The sequence below is a fragment of the Physeter macrocephalus genome, chromosome 21 (genome assembly GCF_002837175.3).
Source record: "Physeter macrocephalus isolate SW-GA chromosome 21, ASM283717v5, whole genome shotgun sequence".
Classification (NCBI taxonomy): domain Eukaryota; kingdom Metazoa; phylum Chordata; class Mammalia; order Artiodactyla; family Physeteridae; genus Physeter; species Physeter macrocephalus.
Window position 1 is genome coordinate 93,403,468 of NC_041234.1, and position 23,726 is coordinate 93,427,193.

The 23,726-nt window shown below is 47.7% G+C and overlaps 1 protein-coding gene across 6 annotated transcripts in view; it reads right to left on the reverse strand.

The window, feature by feature from the left end:
* Window positions 1–23,726, reverse strand: part of TMEM255A (transmembrane protein 255A) — a 47,992-nt gene that overhangs the window by 10,552 nt on the left and 13,714 nt on the right. For 4 of the 6 annotated variants that reach the window (XR_003677824.2, XM_007116068.2, XM_028482364.1 and 1 more), the window contains exons 3-7: window positions 22,523–22,585; window positions 20,275–20,364; window positions 15,099–15,167; window positions 13,136–13,224; window positions 6,015–6,177 (exon numbers count right to left, since the gene is read on the reverse strand). Coding sequence is in view for 5 of the 6 variants with exons in the window: in XM_007116068.2 (XP_007116130.1) it covers window positions 6,015–6,177; window positions 13,136–13,224; window positions 15,099–15,167; window positions 20,275–20,364; window positions 22,523–22,585 (474 nt within the window). In the remaining variant the exon portion in view is untranslated. Of the gene's footprint in view, window positions 1–1,016; window positions 1,084–6,014; window positions 6,178–13,135; window positions 13,225–13,632; window positions 13,705–15,098; window positions 15,168–20,274; window positions 20,365–22,522; window positions 22,586–23,726 lie in introns of those variants that run through there. The other 2 variants (XM_007116067.3, XM_028482365.1) reach the window with 2 other exon arrangements.

The window sequence follows — 23,726 nt, forward strand, 5'->3', positions numbered from 1 at the left end:
ACAAGAGAAGCCACCGCAATGAGAAGCCCGCGCACCGCAACGAAGAGTAGCCCCCGCTCGCCGCAACTAGAGAAAGCCCGCGCGCAGCAACGAAGACCCAACGCAGCCAAAAATAAATAAATAAATAAATTTATTTTTTAAAAAAGAGTGAACCCTAAGGTAAACTATGAACTTTGGGTGATTCTGATGTGGCGATATAGCTTCATCCTTGGTAACAAATGCACCCCTCTGGTGGGGGCTGTGGGTAATGGGGGAGGCCGCGCACGTGTGGGGAAGGGGTACGTGGGAAATCTCTGCACCTTCCTCTCAATTTTGCTGTGAACCTAAAACTGCTCTAAAAAAATAAAATCTTTTTAAAAAGCCACCATGTTACATTAATGTAGCATAATCCCAGTTTATGTAAAAAATAGACTCAGTTATACACATATGTGTGTTTGTCAATGAAATTAATGTGGAAAGATTCACAACAGACTGTTAACTATGGTTATCTCTGGGGAGGGCAGCGGTACTAGGAAGTAAATGGGGACTCTTCACTTTCAATTATATAGCCAAGGTTTTCACAACTAATATGTATTACTTGTGTCATTTCCCCACAACTTATTATTTTGAAAAATTCAAACCTATAGAGAAGTTGAAATCATTTGTATGATTTTCAAAAACAAAAAAGAAAAAGAAGAAATTGAGACCCCAAATACAAAATGTCAAACGGACAAAGCTATTGCTATTGCCGTGACAGAAATGTGATCAATCACAAAGGGCTTATAAAAGTTGTAAGGATTCTTGCAGATTCCATCCCCACTTTTGGGGAAAACAAAGCAATGCAGAAAGAATTTAATACCATTTTTATTACATGGTGACGTGTGTAGCCCTTCAAGGGTTAAAGCTAATCTCATCCAGGATGGGGTTGCAGATTTCAACAAGGCCAAAACACTGCTCAAGGAAGCCACCACCGCTCATTAGTTCCCAAGCAGGACTGTGCTCTGTACCTTATGAGTGCCACATGGGTCAAGGTGTGGGTAAATGTTCTTTCCATCATCCATGTCATTGACACCCCCTTCATTCGTGTGGATAATCGACAGCTGTCTGTAAAATCAACGTGTCTTGTTTCTGGTACGTATCTACTTTGCATTAACAGAGAGCAGAAGCTTCCTCTCAAGTGATGAAAATGTGTGGGCACGCTTTGGCAATGTCACAGGCAACCATGGTGGGATGCTGGCAGAGGAAACTCCCTTACAGCAAGTTTCAACACAGTCTGTTGCTCTCTTCCTTGGAGTGGGTTACTGTTTACATCTCTAGGAGGTTTGAAGAGCTACAAGCCTCAGTCATTATGATGCTACTCACAGACAACCAGAGAAATGTTTCTCAGCCTCTCTCTTGTGTGGGAGAGAACTTAGATCTTGACCATTCCAAGGGCTTGCTCGCATTACAGAAGAGTGCTCAGAAATGCCCTTACCTCTCCACAAGGATTCCAAAAAGAAATGTCATCCCTGAGGAAGTCCGAGAAACCATGTTCCGTTGGCCTCGTGTCAGTTAAAAACACACCCTCCAGCTCTTGCAAAACGAAACCAGTTCTTCTATGCAAATAAACTAAGCCTAACAATAGAGATGCAATCATGCAATGTAAACTCTATCTAGAAAAGGTTTTTTGTGTGCAGCCAGGCTGGGGGTCCAGGATAATCTTTGAAAGGAAGTTGACTATTATAGAGAAAGAAACACAGGAGGAAGATTAAATAAGCACAAGAAAGCCACAGAATAGAAGTGTAGAGGACGCAGAGAAAATGGACAGGGAACCAAGAGAGGTTGAGGGAGTGAAGGGGGGGTGAAGTCAGGAGTCAGGCAGGGGAGAAGCGAAAGGGATGGCCCCAAATATTGGTCTGGTTATGGTTGTGTTTTTAAAAATATTTATTTATTTTGGCTGCTCCTGGTCTTAGTTGCGGCATGCAGGATCCTTTGTTGCGGCATGCGGGATCTTTACTTGCGGAAAGTGGGCTTCTTAGTTGCAGCATGCATGTGGGATCTAGTTCCCTGACCAGGGATCGAACCCGGGCCCCCTGTATTGGGAGCATGGAGTCTTACCCACTAGACCCCCAGGGAAGTCCCATGGTCTGGTTACATTTTAAATCAGTAATTCTGATTTTCCAATAAATCTGGGCTCCATCTCTACTTGTGTGTGCATATAGGAGTGTGTGTATTTCTGTACCAATAATTCTGGGGCTTAAGTTATGAGACCCCCATTTTTGACCAGTAGCATTCTGAGCTCCAGTGAAACAGTTACTAGGTAGCACAGAAAATGGTCAAAGCCGTTCTCTCCTGGACAACACTGAGTCTCTTCTGAGACAACAATTGCGGACTTTGGAAAGAAGGCCACTTTGACTTCTCCCCACTTTAGTCTAAACCAGAGACGCCAAGTAGGAGAAAATGGCAAGATATCATCACCTTTTAAAGATTCACCTCAAATTCTTATATCTTTGGGCAGCAAACACTTTGGTCATCAAACATTTGTTCAAGACCCTTTTCACCAAGCCCCTCTGGTCAGGGAAAGAAGACGTCTTTTTTTTTTTTTTTTTTTTTTTTTTGCGGTACGCGGGCCTCTCACTGCTGCGGCCTCTCCCGTTGCGGAGCACAGGCTCCGGACGCGCAGGCTCAGCGGCCATGGCTCACGGGCCCAGCCGCTCCGCGGCATGTGGGATCCTCCCGGACCGGGGCACGAACCCGCGTCCCCTGCATCGGCAGGCGGACTCTCAACCACTGCGCCACCAGGGAAGCCCAAGATGACGTCTTTTTTCCTTTCAGGTTCCCACAACTCTGGAAACGATGCTCCGAGCTGATCTCCTTGAAGGCTGCTAGCTCACAGCTTTTGGCTCCTGGCCTTACTCCTCAGGAATGCCCTTCATCAGCCAGCACCCTTGGGCCTCCCTGCAGCCCCCAAGGCATTCTACTCAAGGCCGAGGCACGCCAAGAGTCACCAAGCACATTTGGACCCAGGCCTACCTGGTTGATGTTCCAGGATTTTCCACACCATGCTTCATTTTAATAAAGTGATCGAAACAACGGTTCCTCCTAGGTGCTCCCGTCTTATAACTCCCGCTTCTCTCCCGTCAGGAATCAAATCTCCTGCCCCTGCTCTTTGCCTTCATCTTTCGTTTTCCCCACTGGCCCTTGATTGGGTTCCCAGGCCTGGCATTTGATGACGCTCAGGTCTTCCCTCGCTCTCCTCCTTTCCTCTCAGAGAAGCTCCCAACAGGTGGAAACAACTTGCTTTCAATTGTTTTAATGAAAGTAACTAAACAAATGAGGTAATGTCTGTTAAAGCACTTGTAGAACCAGAAAGGGCTAGCCGAATGCTCTTTCATTCGGGGCAGCTGCGACGCAGCAGGAGCAAAGGCTCTGGCATCTAACACACCTGGGCTCCACTGCCAGCTCTGCTATTTAGCCCTGGGCAGGTAACTTGACCTCTGTTGGCCTGTTTCCTCATCTGTTAATGGGGGCAGTAATATTTACTTCACGAGGTACCAGTGGTGGTGAGAAGTGGAGAAAGAAATTGTACAGGGCTTCCCTGGTGGAGCAGTGGTTGAGAATCCGCCTGCCGATGCAGGGGACACGGGTTCGTGCCCCGGTCCGGGAGGATCCCACATGCCGCGGAGCGGCTGGGCCCGTGAGCCGTGGCCGCTGAGCCTGCGCGTCCGGAGCCTGTGCTCCGCAACGGGAGAGGCCACAGCAGTGAGAGGCCCGCGTACCGCAAAAAAAAAAAAAAAAAAAAAAAGAAATTGTACAAAAGCCCTTTACAGAGAGTAAAGGGGCCATTGCTGGCACCTCTCAGGACAGACTGTCAACAAACTCCTATTCCCCTAGAGATCAAGGTCACAGTGAAATTAACCGTGCAGACTGTACACCTGAAACTAATATGCTATTGTAAGTCAAATATATTTCAACAATTAAACAGAGTTCAGAAATAAACCTAAACATCAATGGTCAACTGAGTTTTGACAAGAGTCCTTGCAGGAGCCCCACAGAGCCTACCAAGTGGCCGCCAGCCACTCCCTTTGTACATCAGGGCGCTCGGCTGTCCATGTCCGAGAGCTCGAGGGATAATTCAGGGAAGCCTTAACAACTCATCCTGATGTCCCATCTCAACTCGCCAGCCCCAACCAGAAGCTTCTCTTCCAGCCAGAGAGGCTCAGATTCTACACAAGTCCTCTGCTTTCACCTGCCCCCTGGGGAAAGTCTCCAAGAACAAAGGGCATTCTTTTCTCCAAAGAAGCTCCAACCCAGAAACAGCTTTTCTGAAGCTTTCTCACCCCAATGCTCCGTCAGGCCCGAACTTACAGGACAGCCTTCTCCCTCCAAGGGGCCCCCCTACCTTGATGCTTGCCCCGAGCTTGGGCTTTCCCGAGTGGGAGGAGGGGCCCGGGAATGAGAGATGCGCTTACGAGAGAGGGAGGGGAAAAAAGAGGACAGTCGGGCTGGGCGGAGCAGGGTCACCACCCAGTTCTACTGGGGACTTGTTTCTTGCCCAAAACTGCAGAGTTTCTTCTCTTCCCCGCTCCTACCGCACCTTTCACTTTCCAGTACTCATCCTTTTGACAGTCCAGGGCCAAACTACAAACTGCCTTTCAGCTTCCTGTTCCTCAGTGACCCCCGCCCCAAATGGGACAGAAACAGCCAAAGGCCTAGGGGTCATCTGCCTCATTTCTGGGGTCAAAGGAAAACCCTTTTTAGGCACAAAATAATTCCCTAGACATGGGTGGGACATTTCTTTAAAGCAGCCATACTCAACCATGGCCACAGTTGGAGTCACCTGGGGGCTTTTAAAAAAATATTGATGCCTGGGCTTCAATTTAGACCAATCAAATTGGCATCTCTGCAGTCCGGGCGGCCGGATTTTTTAGAGCACCTCAGGTGATGCCATTCTAATCTGAAGCAGGTTGAGAACCATCGCTCTAAAGCTATTATCTCCATTAGAGATCAAGGTTTATTAAATAAGCAAATAAATGCTTTGAAATGCTTTAAAAGCAAAAGAAGGAAGGACCCCACTATTATGGAGCACCTACTGGGCGCTGAGTCCTGGGGTGCCTTTGCAGACATACACATGAACATGGAAAAGAGTTGAAAGGGAGCACAGGGGACGCAGGGAGACTGGGAGTGAGGTTAAGGTTGAGGACAAGACCTGACCAGCAGTTTAGCCTAGGGCTGGGCCTTCACATGCAGAGAGTCCCGAAGCTCTTTCTGGAGAAACTCCAGGAGGAAATTCCTGGGGAGGGGGAGACGAGCAGTACTCTTACCTGTAGCTAAAAAACGTCTTTGCTTCCAGCTCTCCCAAAGTCTGTTAATGGAAATACCACCCAGAAAGGTTTCTACTAAAAGTGTGTGTGTGTGGAGGGAGTGGGGGGCGGTAATTAAAGGCTATGTTTACATAACTAGCGTGAACCCCACCCGCCCCCAGAATGTGCCTCAAAAACACAGGCAACTCATGTTAACAAGATATGTCTGCAGGCTGATGGTATCACCTGGCTCCTTCGACTTGAGATGTTTGAAACCAGCTACATTTTTTTTTTTGGCCCCACTGCATGGCATGTGGGACCTTAGTTCCCCGACCAGGGATCGAACCCGGGCCCCCTGCAGTAGAAACACGGAGTCCTAACCATTAGACCGCCAGGGAAGTCAAAGGTAGCTACATTCTTTTTTTTTTTTTTGTGGGGGGGTACGCGGGCCTCTCACTGTTGTGGCCTCTCCCGTTGCAGAGCGCAGGCTCAGCGGCCATGGCTCATGGGCCCAGCCGCTCCGCGGCATGTGGGACCTTCCCGGACCGGGGCACGAACCCGCGTCCCCTGCATCGGCAGGCGGACTCTCAACCACTGCGCCACCAGGGAAGCCCGGCAGCTACATTCGTGAACCAACGGTTTCTGTTCCTCCCTTCAAAGCGTGGGTCCCCATTGCCCCCAACCGCCTAGCCTCGCCCCACCCCTGACAGGAGGAGGGGCCTCTGTGGGATGGGAAGCCACTTCCTTCCTTACCATGTCCTTAAAGCCCCCCAGGACAGCGGCAGTGATGATGCCCAGGAAGAGGCCGACGATGTTGAGGATGGTGGCGGACCAGAGCAGGTGGTAGAGGTGGATGATATCCTGGCAGCTGCTGACGTCAATGTACTCATAGTAGCCACCCGTGATCTCCACCCGGCTGGACGGGGAGAAGCACATCCAGTCAGTCTCCAGGGAGCAGGCTGTCCCTCTAGGGCTTTGGCTACCATGCGGCTCAGTGAAAAGACAGGTGGGCAGGTGGGGAGGTATCATAAGGGACATCGTAGCCAACAGTGCACTCGGGGAGCAAGATACGATAATCAATCAAAGTGTGATTACCGTTTATCCCCAAAAACCCTCCTACCTGCCCAAGAGAAACACTTGTTACCATCAGCTAACGCTAATCCTAGATGGCAATCATTGACACCTGCTATGTGCCCGGCACGGGGCTAAGCATTTTACAGACGTGAATTGATTACATCTGTGCTAATATGGCGGCTTCTAGTAACAGGTGACTATTTAAGTTAAAAATTCAGTTCTTCAGTCTCACCAGGCACATGTTAAGTGCTCAGCAGCCACACTTTTAAGGGCCACACTAGTGGCTGGTTACTGTACTGGACAGAGCAGATTACAGCATTTCCATCATCGCAGAAAGTTCTATTAGGCTGTGCTGCAAATCCTTACAATATTGTATGAGGTAAGTACTATCACCATTCCCATTTCACAGATGAAGAAACTGAAGCACAGAGAGGTTAGGAATTTCCTCAAGTCGTAAGCGGTAGAGCTGGGATCTGAATTCAGGCTTCAAAGATTTCAGTGTTTCCTCTCTCAAAACAAAACAAAACACCAACAAACAAAAAACAACATCCCAATAAAGCACTAAAGCTGAGCTCCTGCACAAAATCTGAATATCACCTCCTCAGAGAGGCCTTCCCTGACCACTCTGTCCAAAGACATCCCCACCCCCACCCAGCCTGGTCACTCTCTAGCCCACTACTTGCCATGAACTGAATTGTGTTCCCTTCCAAAATTCATATATTGAAGCCCTAACTCCCAAGGTGACTGTATTTGGAGAAGGGCTCTTAGGAGGTAATTAAGGTTAGATGAGATCATAAGGGTGGGGCCCTAATCTGATAGGATTGGTGGCTTTACAAAAAGAGGAAGAGAGAACTCTCCGCATGCACGCATGCACACACTGAGGAAAGACCACTTGAGGACACAACAAGAAAGTGGCCATCAGCAAGCCAGGAAGAGAGCCCTCACCAGAACCTGACAATGCTGGTGCCTGATCTGACTTCCAGCCTCCAGAATTATGAGAAAATAAAGATTTGTTGTTTAAGCCAACCAGTCTATGGTATTTTGTTATGGCAGCCCAAGCTAATTTCCCTTCCCTAAATCCTCTGCAGCACTTACTCCTTACTAATGTGTGTGCTTCATTACTGTCTGTCTCCCTAACTTGAATGTGAGTGCCATGAAGGTAGGGACTTGGTTTGTTTTGTTCACTGCTGTGCTGGACACATAGTTGGTGCTACATAAATACTGGTTAAATTAATTAAATGGAAGCTCCTGTCTTCCTGGATGTTGCAAACTAGTTTACAACTTGGCCACTGGAATCAATAATGAATCTTAAACACTGTGATTCTTACAATTAAACTTAGAACCAAACCCCTTGGCATCAGGATAGTTATGTGTGACTCCCCTGCTATAAGAATATAGAAAATGAAAAAGAAAAAAAATTAAATGTTAACCTCCAAAATGAATCAGGGAGAGATTATTCACAGAAGACTTTTCAACTTTACAGATGAATTATCTTAGAATTCTTTAAAACCAGTGCTTCTTTAAGGAATTGAAATCAGTGTGGTTATAGGACAGCCTGCGTCAAAATCTGTGTTTGTGTGTCTATGTGCCTGCCTGTGTCACTGTGTTATTTGTGTGTGCCTGTGGGAGTCTCTGTGTGTCTGTGTGTGTGTGCATGCATCTTTGAGAAAGAGATGGTTAAACATGCAGATTCTGAGGCCCAGCCACAGTCCTACTAAATCTGGCAGAATCTCTTGGGGTGAGGCTCTGGAATCTGTGTTAACGAGCTCATTGATATTTGAGACCCGCTGTTTTAAATAGTAAGCTTCCATAGTAGAATTTTAACAGTGTTTCAATTCATCAGAATTTGAGCAGGATTTCAGGTTTTTCAGGAACATAGCTGGACACCACCTGGAAGCATACATTGAGTGTCTCCTATTAGCTGGCATGGTACTCGAGCCTGGGGATGGGGCAGGGAGGATACACAGATTACTTACTGCTCAAAAAGGCACCGCTGTACAAGGACTCTCCCCTGAAAAAGGCAGGCCTGTGTATAAGGGCGAGTGTGGGGTTGTAGGGGTGCAGGGGAGGCTTGAGAATCAGCTTCTGACTTCTCCCCCGGTATCTTTGCTTATGTCCTAAAACACCGAGGGTGGGCTGGTAGCACATACAGATGGTTGGTACAGCAGAGCAGACTCTGGAATCAGACTGCATTTGAACCCTGGCTCTGTCACTTATTTGCTGTCTGACCTTGAGCAACTTTCTGAACTTCTCTGAGCCCGGGGGATTTCATGAGCGAATGCACGGAAGCAGTACTCTAGCACATTGTAAGGGCCCCCCAAAAAACATGTAGCTGTGTTTTTTCCCTTTTAAGAGCCAGCCTCTGGCAAAATGTGCTTTAAAAGCACATACCACAACATGGGGCTAGGTTAGTAGTTCATTTAAAAGTATTCACTAATTGTAGAGAATATATGTTTGATTTCAGTTTGAGCGGGTTCGGCAGCTACTAAAATGTTTTTTTACTGAACCATGAAGCAAAAGAACATTAATACTAGATCTGGTTCAGGGTTTAGCGAATTAATGTGTTTTGTTTCTGTTTGAGATTCACGATTCCATTTGGTTCAGTCTCTGGGCGGAGCTTCGTCTGATATTCCATCTTTTGGATTCTCACTGCTCCCACCCTCAAGCCTCTGTGACTGCAGGGCCCTCCTGCCAGACCCCATCACTGCCTGGTTCAGCTTCCTAACACATTTGTAAAACTAAGTCATTCATTTAATCAAAACCCTTCCCTGGCTCCCCATTACCTTCAGGAAAAAGTATCCCAATTCCTCAGTCTGCCATAATCCAACTCCAAAATGGAATCCACATTCCAGCCAGGCTGGAATCCTCAGAAGCACCCAACTGGCCATGCTGGGTACTTATTCCAGACCTTTGCTCAGATTTCTCCCCCTGCGTGGGAGGTACTGCCTTCTGTTCTCTGCCTGTCCTGATCTCTCCCGCTGCGCAAAGCTTCAACACACACTTCTCATTCTTCAAGGACTCCAGCGCCCATTCATTAGCTTTGTACCTGGACTCCCACAGCCTCAGTCTGTTCTTCTTAGTTTGGCACGTTGCATATGTCAGTAATTCAGCTATTCATTTCATCTGATACTTACTGAGAGCCAGTGCTGAGTACCGTGCCGGGTGCTAAAGCTACAACCAAGGCCAAGGTGGACACGATGGCTCCGTCTAAATTCTAACCTCTGGAGGGCAAGGCCATCTCTTACACTTCTTTTGTGTCTCCCTCACTGCCTCCTAGCTGGGTGGTAGAAACGTTATGGGTCATCAATAGATACTTGGTGAATGAGTAACTGGGTTCAAAGACGGATCATTGCATTGATCATAAGATTGATTACCCAGTGCGGGCTTTTACCCCCTTGCTCCCAACTTGCTGGGTGTGCCTGGAGAAACAGATAACCTCTCTGTGTTTCAGTCCCCATTCAACAGAGTAGGAGGCAACAGATCTTGGATAAAGCCAAGCTCTTCAATAAGGGCCTGGAACTATTCACCAGCTCTTGGTGGACAGGCAGCAGCGGCTATGGGCAGCCTCTGTGCATCTTTCTCTCACTGCGTGTATTCTGTGATTCGGTCTAAACCCCCCTCCCCATAATCCCCCTGGTAAATTGAGTTCCTTAAGGGCAAAATGTTATTTTAAGGATATCTATCCTTCTAGAACAGTCCCTGGCACACAGTAGGAGCTCAATAAAAGTTTGGCAAAGGGAGGAATGGATGAAAGTGAGCTATCATCTTTCATTTTATTCATCACCAGCTGCAGCAGTTCACAAAACACGCCCATTTCCTTTCGCTTCCTTTAGGTTACACACGGAAAACCAGTGATATTGACTTGACCTCTCCAAAGCTGAGTGAAGGCTGAAAGGCAGCTGCTGCAGAGCTGCGTCCTAGAGAAACCACCTTCCTGCACAGGATGAAATGGAATCATCTATGTTTGGTATTAAAACCTCGCTGCCCCTGACGTCAAAGAAGGTCTGTGGCTTCGAGGGGACAGCAGAAACTCTGTTTCCGTAGCGCTGTACAAATGACTGCCTGATGTTTTTGTTCCCACTTTTTTTTTTCTTGGCCTCCTTTCCAGGAAATGGACTAGAGGAGGTGGCAATTGATTAAAAATAGGCTTCATGTGAGGAAAAAAAAATACGCATTCGGCTAAATTAAAGTCTCTGAGCCTCAGAATGCTTGCAGCTAGCTATATTTAGGCCTGGAGATTAGGCCTCCTTCGAGCTGGCTGGAAAAAGTCTCGGGTCAAGGAAAATCTTTTCCTTCTATTGTAGGATCATCACCTCTTAAGTCTCGCGGCCTTGCTTTCTGACCGCTTGGGACTGTTTCCTGATGAAAAGCTCAGTAAGTGCTTTTCTAGTGGCTTTGCCCTTGGAATCTCAACGCTACAGACCTGGGCAAGGCCTGGATCGCCGCCTGAGGCTGGTCCCCAGGCATCAGGTAGGTGAACAGCGTTTCCAGCTCAAAGGTCGTTAGGGGCAGTGTCCCCATGAACCCTCTTAGTTGTCTGGTCCAATAGTTTATTTTCCTGGGGAAAAGGGTGTTCCTCTTTTTGATCCTTTTCAACACATGTCACTCCCTTGTCATCAGGTCTTTCATTCAAGCCTGGTCCTGTGCCGGGGCCTGAGGATAAAGATAAGATGAAGTCGTGTTCGCTGCCTTTAGGGAGCCCAGAGTTTAGCAGAGCTCCTCATAAAATTCCTTTAGGGCCTTGAAGACGATCCTGGCATGACTTGCTTTAAGAAAGTCAGTTATTATGAAGTTTAGATTGACAGGAAGATAAATTGGGCTTGAGTCTCCACTTTAAAAAAAATTCACCTAAGGGCTCAGCTAAATGGAATTTAAAGTGGGATTTAGTTTATTCAGACCTTTTTCAGAAACACACCTAATTGTGGAGAGAAAGGTGTGCCCATAAGGAATCACTTCTCAGCCCTCTCAGTGGGCCTCCTCTCTCCTCCTGGGATCTCAGAATGGAAAGGGAAAGGAGAGGGGAGAGGAGAGCTGGCCAGGGGACAGGGTGTCAAAAGGAGGGAGGGGGTAAAAACAGAGGAGAGGACTGAGCAGGGGGAGGGGGATGGACAAGGGGAGGCAAGAGGAAAGATAGCAAACTAACCCCAATTCCCCTAGGACCTATTTTACATTCCTTTGATCATTTTTGGAAGGATGGGCTCAGGAGGTACAATTATAGCCAGCTCTCCATCACCGCTAAGGAGGGAAGTCCTTTACAAGTGTTAGTTATTATTACAACATGAATAATTGAATCTCCCAGATAATCCCCAAACCTCATTTGAGTCTTTAAGTTTCTCTTCCTCCACCGCCAAACCTTTTAACGAAATGAGACCGAAATGAGACCGGTGCTAGCAAAGAAAGTAAAAGGGCTGGCGTGAGTCTCCCTTCTCCTCCCCCCACCCCCCTGCCCCACTGCCTCTGGTCTGTCAGGTCTTTAATCCTCAAACCGGAGAAACTGACCCCCCAAAACCATGAGTAGGGAGTGTGAGTGAGGAGGGGTGCATCCAGCTGACCCCTTTTGGACCCAGCTCCATCCGGGCCCCTTCTGCTAACTCCTCCCTCCCTTCCGCCCTCCCCCTCCTCAGCACCCCTGCACTGAGAGCTGAAAGAAAATATGTGCATGGCAGGCACCGGCTGACACACCCCACATACAGGGCCATTTTTATGCTCTGCATCACCTGCTCACGCATTCCTGTCTATTCCACCTTCTAAATTGCTCTTAAAAGTACTCCTTGCTTTCCACCATCCCCAAACCAACTTAATCTAGGCTCCGTTCCCTTTGGCCTGGACTCTTGCAGTGGCCCCCTAGTAGCCTCCAGTCTCTAGCCACTCAAATCCATCTTCCACGCTATACCCTTCAATGGCTCCCAGTTGCTCACAGGGTCAAGTCCAGAGGCATTCCTATGGCCAGTGAGCCCTCCATGATCTGATCTGTGACCAGCGCTTTGCCCTCACCTCCCCCACAACTTCTGGGAAGAGCCTCCCCACCTCCACCCAACTTGGGTTTGTTTCCTAACTCCCTCCTTATCCTTTAAGTCTCAGCTCCCACATCGCCTCCTCCTTGACACGCCCCCCCTTTGCCCCCAGCGACTCTGACTTCCAGTCATTTGCATAGAGAGGGTCTCCAGTACATCCCCAGATCCGCACCGCACTTCTCACACTAGACTGCAATCAATGGCTCACAGGTCGTTCATCCCTGCTAGTCTGCGAGTTTCTCCGCAGGACTCTCTGTATTCCTGGCACCTAAATATGTCTTGAAAGAGAATAAATGATGTTTTAACAATTGAAGGGCAGAGCGCCAGAGTGGTTGTAGCAGAACTAGCACCAAAATCTAAGTTCTGTGAGGGCAAGGAATTTTGTTTTGTTTGCTGCTGAATCTCTAGCATCTGGAACAGAGTCAGGCTATTTGTTGAATGTTGTTGAACTTGGACTTAGACAGAACTGAGTGTGAACCCTACCTCTACCATTTTCGAACTCTGTGTCACCTTGAACTAGCTGTCTGTTTCCTCTGAGCCTCAGTCTTATCATCTGTAAAATGGGGATAATAATTCTACATACATCATAGGTAAGAATTAAATGAGATCAGATACTTGACAGCACCTAGCATGATGCCTGGCACAGAGAAGGCAGGTGATGCATGTCAGCTGAAATCCTTTGAAGACCAATGTCTTCTACGTCTCTGATCCCTACCGTGCGCCCTTCCCCCACCCTAGCCCTGCTCGTGCCCACTGTGGTCAAACCATCAGGGGCTTGGCACTCACTTGCCGCAGTTGTAGAGGTCACAGCAGAAGCAGGTGTTGCCCCGGATGCGAGGTGTGCAGAATCCACGGCTGAGGTGAGGGCAGTTCACCTGGGGACACACCACAGTGAGGAGGTGAGCTGGCACTGGACGGGAGGCGGGACCCTCTGGGATTGGCACTGTGAGTTAGTGACTGATGGAGACGGTAAGGATGGCTGTGAAATGAACACACCAATGCACGGGCAGGATGGGGCTGGGCAGGTGGCTGGCTGAACTCGTGTGTGAGGCAAGTCACTGTGGAGCTGGGCTCACGTGCAGCCTCAGCCACAGCCCTCAGGGCCCCATCCCTGAAGGGTGGAGATGGAGAGGAGGAAGGACAGATGGAAGAATGGACAGAAGAACAAATGGATGGTAGGAAATGAGGATACAAGGGGCGGGAAACCAGGGTATGGGGGAAAGGGGACCAGATGGGAAGGAAGACAGAGGGGCCATCACATGCACTCTGAAGTACAGTAGTACCTCTCGAGCTGCCTGGGTAAGGTTCCTCATAACCCTCGCGGAAGGAGAATTTTTGGTTGAGGAACTTATGACCTTATATAGGAAAAATAGGGTTAGGGGGACCAGGGTTACAAGTGAACCTATGGAAGTCATTATTAACATTTTTACAGTCACCAGGTTAACACAAGAATGCGAACACGTTGAAATCCAGAGAATAGCAATGACACTTTACACATCTCGCGTTTGCAAAAAAAAATGTAAAAATTAACTTCCATTTATCGTCTCTTATTTGTGAGAAATCTTCCAGGCTCTCCCCTGCCCCATATGGATGCAATGAAGTGCTTGTAAATTTGTTTCGCTGTGTTATAGAGAATATTGGTGGTAAATGCGCACTTTTTTCTATATTGGGTCCTTCATCCAAAAGCTCATGCCTTTCTGATAAGCTGTTGGCACATACATCTTTCTACTCCTTTCTAACCTGAGAATAGTTAGAAAAATGGTAAACTGGTGATTGGGGAAGGAAAATGGGGCAAGTGGATGGCACTGTTCACACTGTATGTTAAGGAAAACCGCTTCCCCTGAAGTTATGCAATACGGTCACCGTTTTATATCCACTTGCCACCTTTTTCTAACAGTCACAAGTTTACCATTTTTCTAACTGTTCTCGGTGGGGGGGGGCATTGACTTTCAATTTGAAGTTAATAGAGAACCAAATGGTCGAGGTTGCTAGAAGCACATGGTAGAGTTTTATATTAAAGGGCTCTCTGGATTGGAGAGAGGTGACTGTGAGCTGAAATGAAAGCTCTCCAAAAATGACCTGGAGCCGAGCTTCACCTCACCGCCCACTGCCTCTGCTTCTGTGTGAGGCAACAAGGAACCCAAGGAGAGCCATGCGGGGCAGGAGAGACACACCCTCACGTGTCCACTCAAGCATCATCAGACTGGCCTCCGGGCGTGTCATGACAGGGGTCGGGCCGCCAGCCCAGACCTCCCCAGAGCCTCAAAGTGGACCAGGCTTCTCAGTGACCCTCATTTGGCTTCCTGACCCCTCCCATATGTGGAACTCAGACTCTGCCTCCCTGGTCCAGACCTGCTGCCTTGGTGGGGCTCCCACTTTTCTTCCAGCTGGACATCAAGTCCAGGCAGCTGAACCATCATCCACAGACATGGGGGAGGGACCTACCCTGTGGCCTCTGTACTCTTCACCTGTCCCTCTCGGGATCAAAGCCACACACTGAGAGGCTGCCTGCTGGGGTCAGAGGGGCAGCCTGTGGCCACAGAACAAAGTAAATCTGATTAGGCCTCATGAGGCTCTAACCTATGACCATGGCCCCATTAGCACTGTGCTCTGACCCACTGAACAAATCAACTAAACATACCTTGTAGCAAGCTGTAGGCCCAGGAAAAAGAGTAAAAGAAAGGGGGTTCCAGGCAGAACAGGAGACTTTCCCCAAAGGTAAGACGTGCAGCCTCCTTCTGGCTCTTACCTCCTCAGCTTCCTTCTGGGATGTCTTGGGCACATAGTGGCATCGGTTAGCATAGAGTGGTTTCAGATCCTGGAAACGGAAACACCGAACCAAATGGGTTTTGGCTTTGGAAAATAGAGCAGCAAGTGCTCTGATTGGTAATAAAAGATTTGAATACACACACACACACACACACACACACACACACACACACACACACACACACACACACACCAGAGCAGGTAGTGGGTTGGGTTGACTTCTGAAAGCTGCCCATCTAGGGAGGCTGGGAATGTGAGGATCACATAAAAATGTTCTAATAACTGCTTTCTGTTGGGCCACTTGGTTGATGAGAAATTAGGAAATTGACTGAGAAGTGGGTTTCTTGAAATTTCCACTCTGGTTTTCTTTTATTTCTAGTCTTTGTCTCTTTGCAAAGAGTCCCCAGGAAACAAAAGTCAAAACTCCACGTATTGCAACATCACACTCCCAATCGGAGGGAGGCCAGCTCCAACAATGAGGATTCATTATCACCTGGGGACAGGACCGGGGCTGGCTGACACGTACACCCTGCTGTCATTGCCACAGCTTTTTCAGAAGGAAGAGCTCGGGAAGCAAGCCCCAGGGGGATGGGTAGCCACGGAGCCTGCTGTAGATTTTAACTCAAATGAGCTGTGAGCCATTTTCACTCAACTACACAGATTAAAGACAGTGAAAATACCACTGAAGCCAAGAAAACGAACATGGGGCTCAAGGACAGTTGACTAACCCTGCTGGCTCGGGCAGCTTCCTGGTGAGGGAGCTCTCAGACACAGGGGCTGGGGTAGAACAGACAGATGCAATCCAGTGCTACCTGGAAACTGTCAGTCAGGGGATGCTGCCCATTTTCCGGGGGACACTAAACATCCCCTGACTGGTAGGGGGCTTCGACCAAAAGCAGGGTAGCACAGGAAAAGCAGTTTATGCAAACTGACCTTTGGAACTCGGCCAAAAGCACCTTGGCGGAGGGAGTTTATCTATTGCCCCTCCTTCCCCCTAAACCCACTTCTCTCACCGTTTTCAATAATCCTGGTGGCTGCTTTCCCCCCCACACATGTGATTGAGCATCTCCTGTACCTGACACCCGAGTGCCTCCTGCCTCCCTGCCCGCTGCCCCGTCAATGACCTAGGACCTTCCATCAGCTGCTTCTGCATGAATGTCCTGACCGCTCCGTGTTCTGAAAGTACACTGCCCTGTGGGCTCAACCCGGAGTCAGGCTGGAAAGGAATGAGGGATCTTATGGTCACTGCCAGCAGGGTTTATTTTCCGAGTTTGGGCAATGGCAGAAGTTATCATCATCCTGCCGAAGGGGAGTCTTGATGTGCTGGTCGTAGCCCTCCTGACCCCCTGGTTCTCCAAAGAGCATTCAGCCACCAACTGCCTAAATGAAGACAGACGTGTGTGTGTGATGGTCGCCCATATGCTGCCTCTGGCTGCTCTTGTGTACTGAGGCCCCAGGGGAGGAACAAGCCCATGTGACTGGGAGGTAAGAAAAGGCCACTTAGCCGCGTAGTCTTTTACATCCGAAGGGCTAGCAACTCCGGAGCGGAGGGCTGGCCACGAGACTGCTTTCTGCTGAGTGTCAGTGTGCTCTGGGCGAGGCCCTCTCAGGGCGCGTTCACACCGTCCTCATGTTAACCCTGAGAGGCAACCGGGTTACTATCACATCCACGTGGAAGAGGAGAGACTGTGGCACGAGGAGGGAAAGGGATTTTCCCAGCTAGTTAATTGCTATATTCGGGGAGGGGAAAGGAAGGAAACTGGAGACAAGAGAGAGAAGGAATGAGACACATTTAGAGGGGGGCCAGGAGGTAGGTCTTAAGGGGAAGCACATATGCCCCCAAGCCAAAGGACAGGGCACCAGGAGGTTAAAGGGCCCCAACAACAGGAAAAGCTGGCTCTAACCCACCAGAGCGGTGCTGGGGTCCAAATGTGCCTTTCATTTAAACTGGCCAACAGACGTCACCATAGAGTAATAAAGCCTTCTCCCTCAAAACTGTCTGGGTACCAGTGAGGACTGGCAGATGTCTTAGGCCAGGTACAGCGTAGGCGAAAAGATGTTCTCAAAGCCTCACCCCAACCTCCCGAATCAAATGCTCTGCAGGAGGCACGGAGGGCCTTTACTCAGAAGCTGGAAGAAACTTCCAGTAAATATAATTTGGATTTTTCTCCCATTGCCTTTGGCTGAGGCCAGTGATCAAAACCTTTAGGTGTTTAGGGAAATGCAAATCAAAACCACAATGAGGGGCTTCCCTGGTGGCGCAGTGGTTGAGAATCCGCCTGCCAATGCAGGGGACACGGGTTCGTGCCCCAGTCCGGGAAGATCCCACATGCCGCGGAGCGGCCAAAACAAAACAAAACAAAACAAAACAAACGACAATGAGAAACCACTTCATACCTACTAGGATGGCTAGAATTAAAAAGTCGGATAATAACGGGAGTTGGCAAGGATGTGGAGAGACTTCCAGTGCGAATGTAAAACGGTGCAGCCACTTTGGAAAATTGGCAGTTCATCAAAAGGTTAAACGTAGTTACCATGTGACCCAGTACTTCCAATCATAGGTATATACTCAAAGGAAATGAAAACATATGTCCACATAGAAACTTGAACACAAATGTTTATAGCAGCATTATTGATAACAGCCAAGAGGTGGAAACAACCCAAATGTCCATCAACTTGTGAATGGATAACTAAAATGTGGTATATCAATACAATGGAATATTATTAGACCATAAAAAGAAAGGAAGCAATGATACATGCTACAATATGGATAAATCTGGAAAACATTATACTAAGTAAAAAAAGTCAGGTTGCAAAAGACTACATATTATATGATGCCATTAACAGGAAATGTTAATTAATATAGGGAAATCTATAGAGAAAGTAGATTAGTGGTTGCCTAGGACTTGGGGGAGCAGGGGGAATAGGGAAGTGATAGCTAAAGGGTATGGGGTTGTTTGGGGGATGATAAAAATCTTCTAGAATTGACCTGATAGTTTGCACATACCTGTGAATGTACTAAAAGCCACTGAATTATATACTTCAGATGGGTAAATTATATGGGACGTGAACTATATCTCAATAAAGATGTTTTAAAAAAAAACATTAGGAGTGGGAGGAGGAGGGAAAAGGAGGAAGCCATTTTAGCTCATGATGCCATGAAAATCTACTGCAGGCTTCTTGGCCACTAGGCCTATGTTGCCATGGAGACTGCCTCAGAGTGAAGAGTGCTTGTCAAATGGGGATAATAACACCTGCCCTACATATCTCACAGGATTGCTGTGGGTCTCAAATGAGATAATAGATGTTAAGGCACATTGAAACACTAAATTCACTACACAAAAACAAGGAATTATTGTTATTAAGATGGCGCCTGTTGAAACAAAATAGCACACATACTATGACTGTCTACAAGCATGCTACAAAAATAGGTATATACTCAGAGGGTAATATGCAAAAATTGCATATGCAATAGAATTGCTATGTTATGGTGGTAGGATAGTGGATGTTACAAGTTCCTGTTGTGTCACTTGCCTTTTCAAAAAGAAAAAGATGATGAAAAAGATGGCTCTCTCAGCTAAACTCAAAAGGGATGAGTCTGATATAGGGGTCGACATATTCCTGACCCCAAAAGAAAACTGGGCAAAAAGCTTCTCTCTTCCATCCCATACTTTTCCCCCTACCCAGTAATTATCTCCTGACATGCCAGCACTGACCATAGGAATTCCACTGATCTTGGCAAATGAGGGACTGACTCTTATGTCTAGGAGGAGAGTCCAAGAGCAAGTTGGGATTGAAATAATAATGTTGCAAATCATCCTTTCCCAGACCCATCCATACCCAGGACACTCCCTCAGGATGACCTGCGCTATTAGCCAACGACTGAAATAGAATAAAATATGGTGGATCCACACAATATTCTGATAATACAAATTTTCTCTAATTCAATTGTTTTAGAAAACATATCATTCCAACTAGTTCATAGGATGTTTTCATTTTCAATGTCGGTTCACTTGGGGGAAAAAAATGAGTATTGAGGTTTTTGTGGGAGCTCAGTAAGCTGCTTGGCTGCCTCTCGATTTGGGTTTGTGGGCCAGATCAGGGCTATACTATGACCTCCCTGGGACTTTTGCCTTTTGTGGACAGCTTCCTCCATTAAAAATTGTTGACAATGATATTTTATTTATTTTGATTATATCTTATGACTGCTTTGGTATAAAGACAAATTTCTATTATGTGTGAAAACTTTTTTTTTTGGCCTAAAAGTTCATCATTTTTCTTCTGATTTGAAAAGAAATGATCATATTTTTCTGGGACCCTGAAAGTCCGTGGGTCACAGGCACTGTTGTCTACTGAGCCCAACGGAGAAGGCGGCCCTAGGCCAGATATCTGGAATCGTTAAGAGATGGAAAGTGCCGACCGAGGGGTGAGGGCTCCTGCAGGGAGCCTTCCCTGTGGGAAGGACCCGAATCCCAGGCTTCTCCAAGAAGGAGCACAGGTTTGGGTTTCAGGAGTAAAGTAGCCTTACTCGAGGCACAGCTTCTCCAGAACAGGAGGCATTTGGCGCCTCTACTCCAGGACTGGGCTCGTTTTGGGGACTTCCAGCTCTGGGGCTTTCTCCGGATCCGAATCACATTACTCCACTCCAGCCATGAAGACAGCGAAGTTCAGGCATCCTAGAAAAGGTGTCTGTCCTCATGGGCTGCTCTTGTCACTGTTGGAGGTGGGGGAGGTCAGCTACTGCCACCTCCAAGGCTGTCAGGAAGTCATGTGGCTTCCTGCGGCTCTCTCCCTACCTGCTCACTCCCAACACCAATTCCAAGCCAGTCCCCTGGCCCTTGTCTCTGACTTTTCCAAATGTCACCCACATGTCAACAAAGGCTTAGCTCCAACCCCTCCACCACTGGGAAGCCTGCTCTGATCCAAGGTAAACCACTTGGGCACTTAGAGTTTATATGCCCAGCTTAGACCGATTTCTCTAGATGCCCGTGTGTGTCCAGGGATGTCCTCATTTTGACATCACCTCCTTGAGGCCGGTGATGTCACCTCCCTCTCCTGTACCCCTCACAGCCCTTAGCACACACCCAGCACACACACACTCGATGAAGCCTTGTTGTATTGCCCATTTACTTTAACCCAGGACTAAAAATACTCACAATGTGTCTGGCAGCGAAGACCCCGTCGACTATGGCACAACAAAAGGCTGCAATCACACCAAAGCTGATAAAGACGATGGAAGCCACCAGCTGTGGGAGTAGGGGGTGGGGGACAAAGCAAAAGTGTCTGTTAGCCTTCCACTCTCGCTGCTTCTGGAGACGAGGCGATCCCCAAGAGACTGCCAGCCAAAGCAGAACTCTGGCCTGCCACCCCGTGTGAAGCGTGAATGCCCTTTTCAGTCACGCAGCACGAGTGGGAGCAGGGGGAGGGGGGCGCGGAGAAGGGGCCATTGAAGCACTTCTTACACTCTCGGGACAAGCTAAGAAGTTCACTCCATGAGTCTATGAGCGCCCAAGGAAGAGGAGGCTGAGGAATTAGACTGCATGGCTCTTCCATTCACAGACTCAGAAAAATGGTGGACCTTTGACATCATGAAGTCCCACCCCCTATTTTATTTACTGTGGAATTGGAGGCTCAGAGAGGGGAAGTGGTGTGTCCAAGGTCACTATCCAGTCTATGGAGGAGCCTGTGCCCACCAACTCCTAGTCCAGTGTTCTTCCCACCCCCTCATGGTGGGCAATGATGAAGAAAGGATGATTCTGAGGCCCTGCACAACCCTACATGGCCCTGCATCACTGAAGAAAGAGAGCACTCAACTTATTATGGCTTAGGTGTCAAAGATATCTTACAAGGGTTGAAGTCTCTGAAATTGATCAACTCTGTGTGGTACATAGGAAAAAATTCAAGTAAGAGAAATGTTTGCTGGAACCAGACTGCCCTATTCTCTGATCGTGTTAGATAACAGAAATTTTCCTAGTAATTTGTCTTCCATTACAAGGGCGAAACTACAACCCCACGTGGGGGTAGGTGTTTCAAGGCGTAACCAGGGGCAGGGATAGGTACTGCCTAAGCCCACCATCTGCCCGTGCTGACCCTCAAAACACCCTCTTTGAGGTGTTTGGGGGGTAGAGAAATAGCGTGGCATTAAGCTGCTCCCCAGGGAGAAGGAGGAAATCAAAGTCAAGGCCACCCTAAGGTCCTCCCATCTCACAGGCTAGAAGGTAATACTGATCTCCTTTGGGAGTTGTTCAGAAACCTCGCCCCATAAATCTCACTTCACAGCACTACAGAGAGTTGGTAAATAATGCATGAAAGATGTCATGAAATTGGCATTATCAGCTATGCTATGATCAGCTCTACAATTAGAACTCCCCTGTCATTTTGAATAATTTAAACCCAAAGTGCAAACACAACTGGCAGCGGAGAGCCCAGGTGAAATGGAAGAAGAGAACTATTAGAACCCCCCTGAGGGCGATTCCCTACATTGCTGGGGGGAGAACACACGGTTAGAGTTCCCTGTCCCTGGAGCTATTACGTTATCTGATTAAACTTGCTGTTAAATAGACTCTAGCATCAGTCTAGATGCCACAGTGACTTGTACAGGGAAGCCTAATCAGTCCACCATCTGACCACTCACCAGGCATCTTGATTTACAAGCCCATAAAACTGCAATATGCTTGCAATTTGGTCTGTACCGTCTTCTGTTGCCCTCCAGGAAGCCTTCTCAGGCTGAAACAGGAAAATATAACAGCCTGCCCTTGCGGGCCCCCATTCGGACATAGAACTTTGTGAGTTTTACCTCCTGTTATATGCGTACCCTTCCTCTCAACCTTACACATACTTAGCTTTGAACTATGTATGTGTAATGGGAATACTTGAGGTTGGCTTCGTAATTTCATTTCATCTTCTTGCGCCCTAAATATATTTGTTCTGTTAATTAAAGTCTCCTAGATTGGAATCTCCTAAAAGGCAGGAACCCTCTGCGAAAACTCCTCTCCAAGATTATGCCTCAGAGAGGAAGGTGTGAGGGTCGCCAGTGAGCCAGGGCTGCAGCAGCAGGAATCAAAGCAGCAAAGGCATCCGACGCAAGGACAATTGGCCTGACTGGATAGGCTGGCGCACTCCTTTGCGAGTGAGGAGAAAAGCAAAAGGCAAGATCCAGATTATTCCATCCCTGTGACTTAAGGAGAGTAGCTGGGCCACTGAGGGAACATCAGGCAGGGTGAGAACAAGTCCCATACCACAGGGTCACTTTAAAACAAGTTCCCCAGAGGCTTAGGAGAAAAGTAAAGTAGCTGTTTTCTTTTGTGGCCCAATTTGGGCAACCTTAAGAAATGTGTCACTTATCCACAGAAATGTTGAGCTTTTTCAGATGAAGAATTTGATTCTATGGCGATGAAAACTTACCATCTGCCGTTTGTTCTCCACGAGGTTTGATCCGATGATACCAAGGAACGATCCAAAGCCAAGCTGCAAAGCAACATGGCACAGATAGCACGTGGGAAGATGGTTAGCCAGACCGCACGGTCGTTCCACCCCTGGGATACAATTCAGGATAACAGAAAATACCCGGGGTACAGATGCTAAACCCGTGCAGCTGTTACTCACACAAATACAGTATGAGTAAGAAAAGTATTTCTCCCACCATTTGCCAATTTTTTCCTCGTAGATATGAATCACACCTAAAAAGAAACTCGTGTGCCCAGAAGCTAAAAGTAAAAGTCAACCATAGCTTTTCAGAGCCTGCTTATTTCAATTTCAATATCCATTACCTAGCATGTGACTGGTGAGTCCGTAAGAGACGGATAATGGTGAAAAGCACGCATTATATTCTGATCTTTATCTTTTCTTTGAAAAGAGACCTTCTATCCTGATGCACGAATTACAAAATAAAGGTTTGAAATAGCGATTTTTGATGCATCAGGGACACTAATCAAACCCAGGAAGTACTTTAGAAATCAGCAAGCACCTTAACCTAGACTTAAACAGAAAAAAAAAAAGAACTATTTTTTTTGAAAGCCTGTATTTGTGGTTGACCCACTGCAATTTATGTTAGCACTTATTCACCTCTTCTTCCATCTCTGCTTCATTTATGGACAGAAAGCATTCATTAAAGGGTGAATAGAAATGGCAGTGTAAAACCCTGAAAAACAATTTCCCTGTCTAAGCGGCTGGGATGATGGCTCGGGGTAGCAGCTTCCACTTTGCTCTCAGTTTTGCCATTAGTGGATTGAGTCTGCCATTCTCAGCTGAAAATGATCGCTAACCGATGGCTGCCGTCAGGGGTGAAAGTGGAAGAAGTAAAAAGTGGTGGGAATGGACCAATAAATCTTAACACAAGTCCGGCAATGTAGTGACATTTCTCTTGAGCCTCACTAAGGATCTGGCTTTCCATCTGCCGCCTTACCTTGGCTTACAGGGACATCTCTTTCAGTCTGAGGCCCCCAAGCCTTACACCAAGTCTTGGAAATCTAATGGACCCAAGGGCTGGGCAGGAGCCTGGTGGGGCAGTGTAGGGGGACTGGGCGCTTGCCTCAGAAACCCAAGCATGAAAGAGAATGAAGGGAAGGAATGAATACAAATTTCCAAGGACTCATTCTGCAGGGCCACT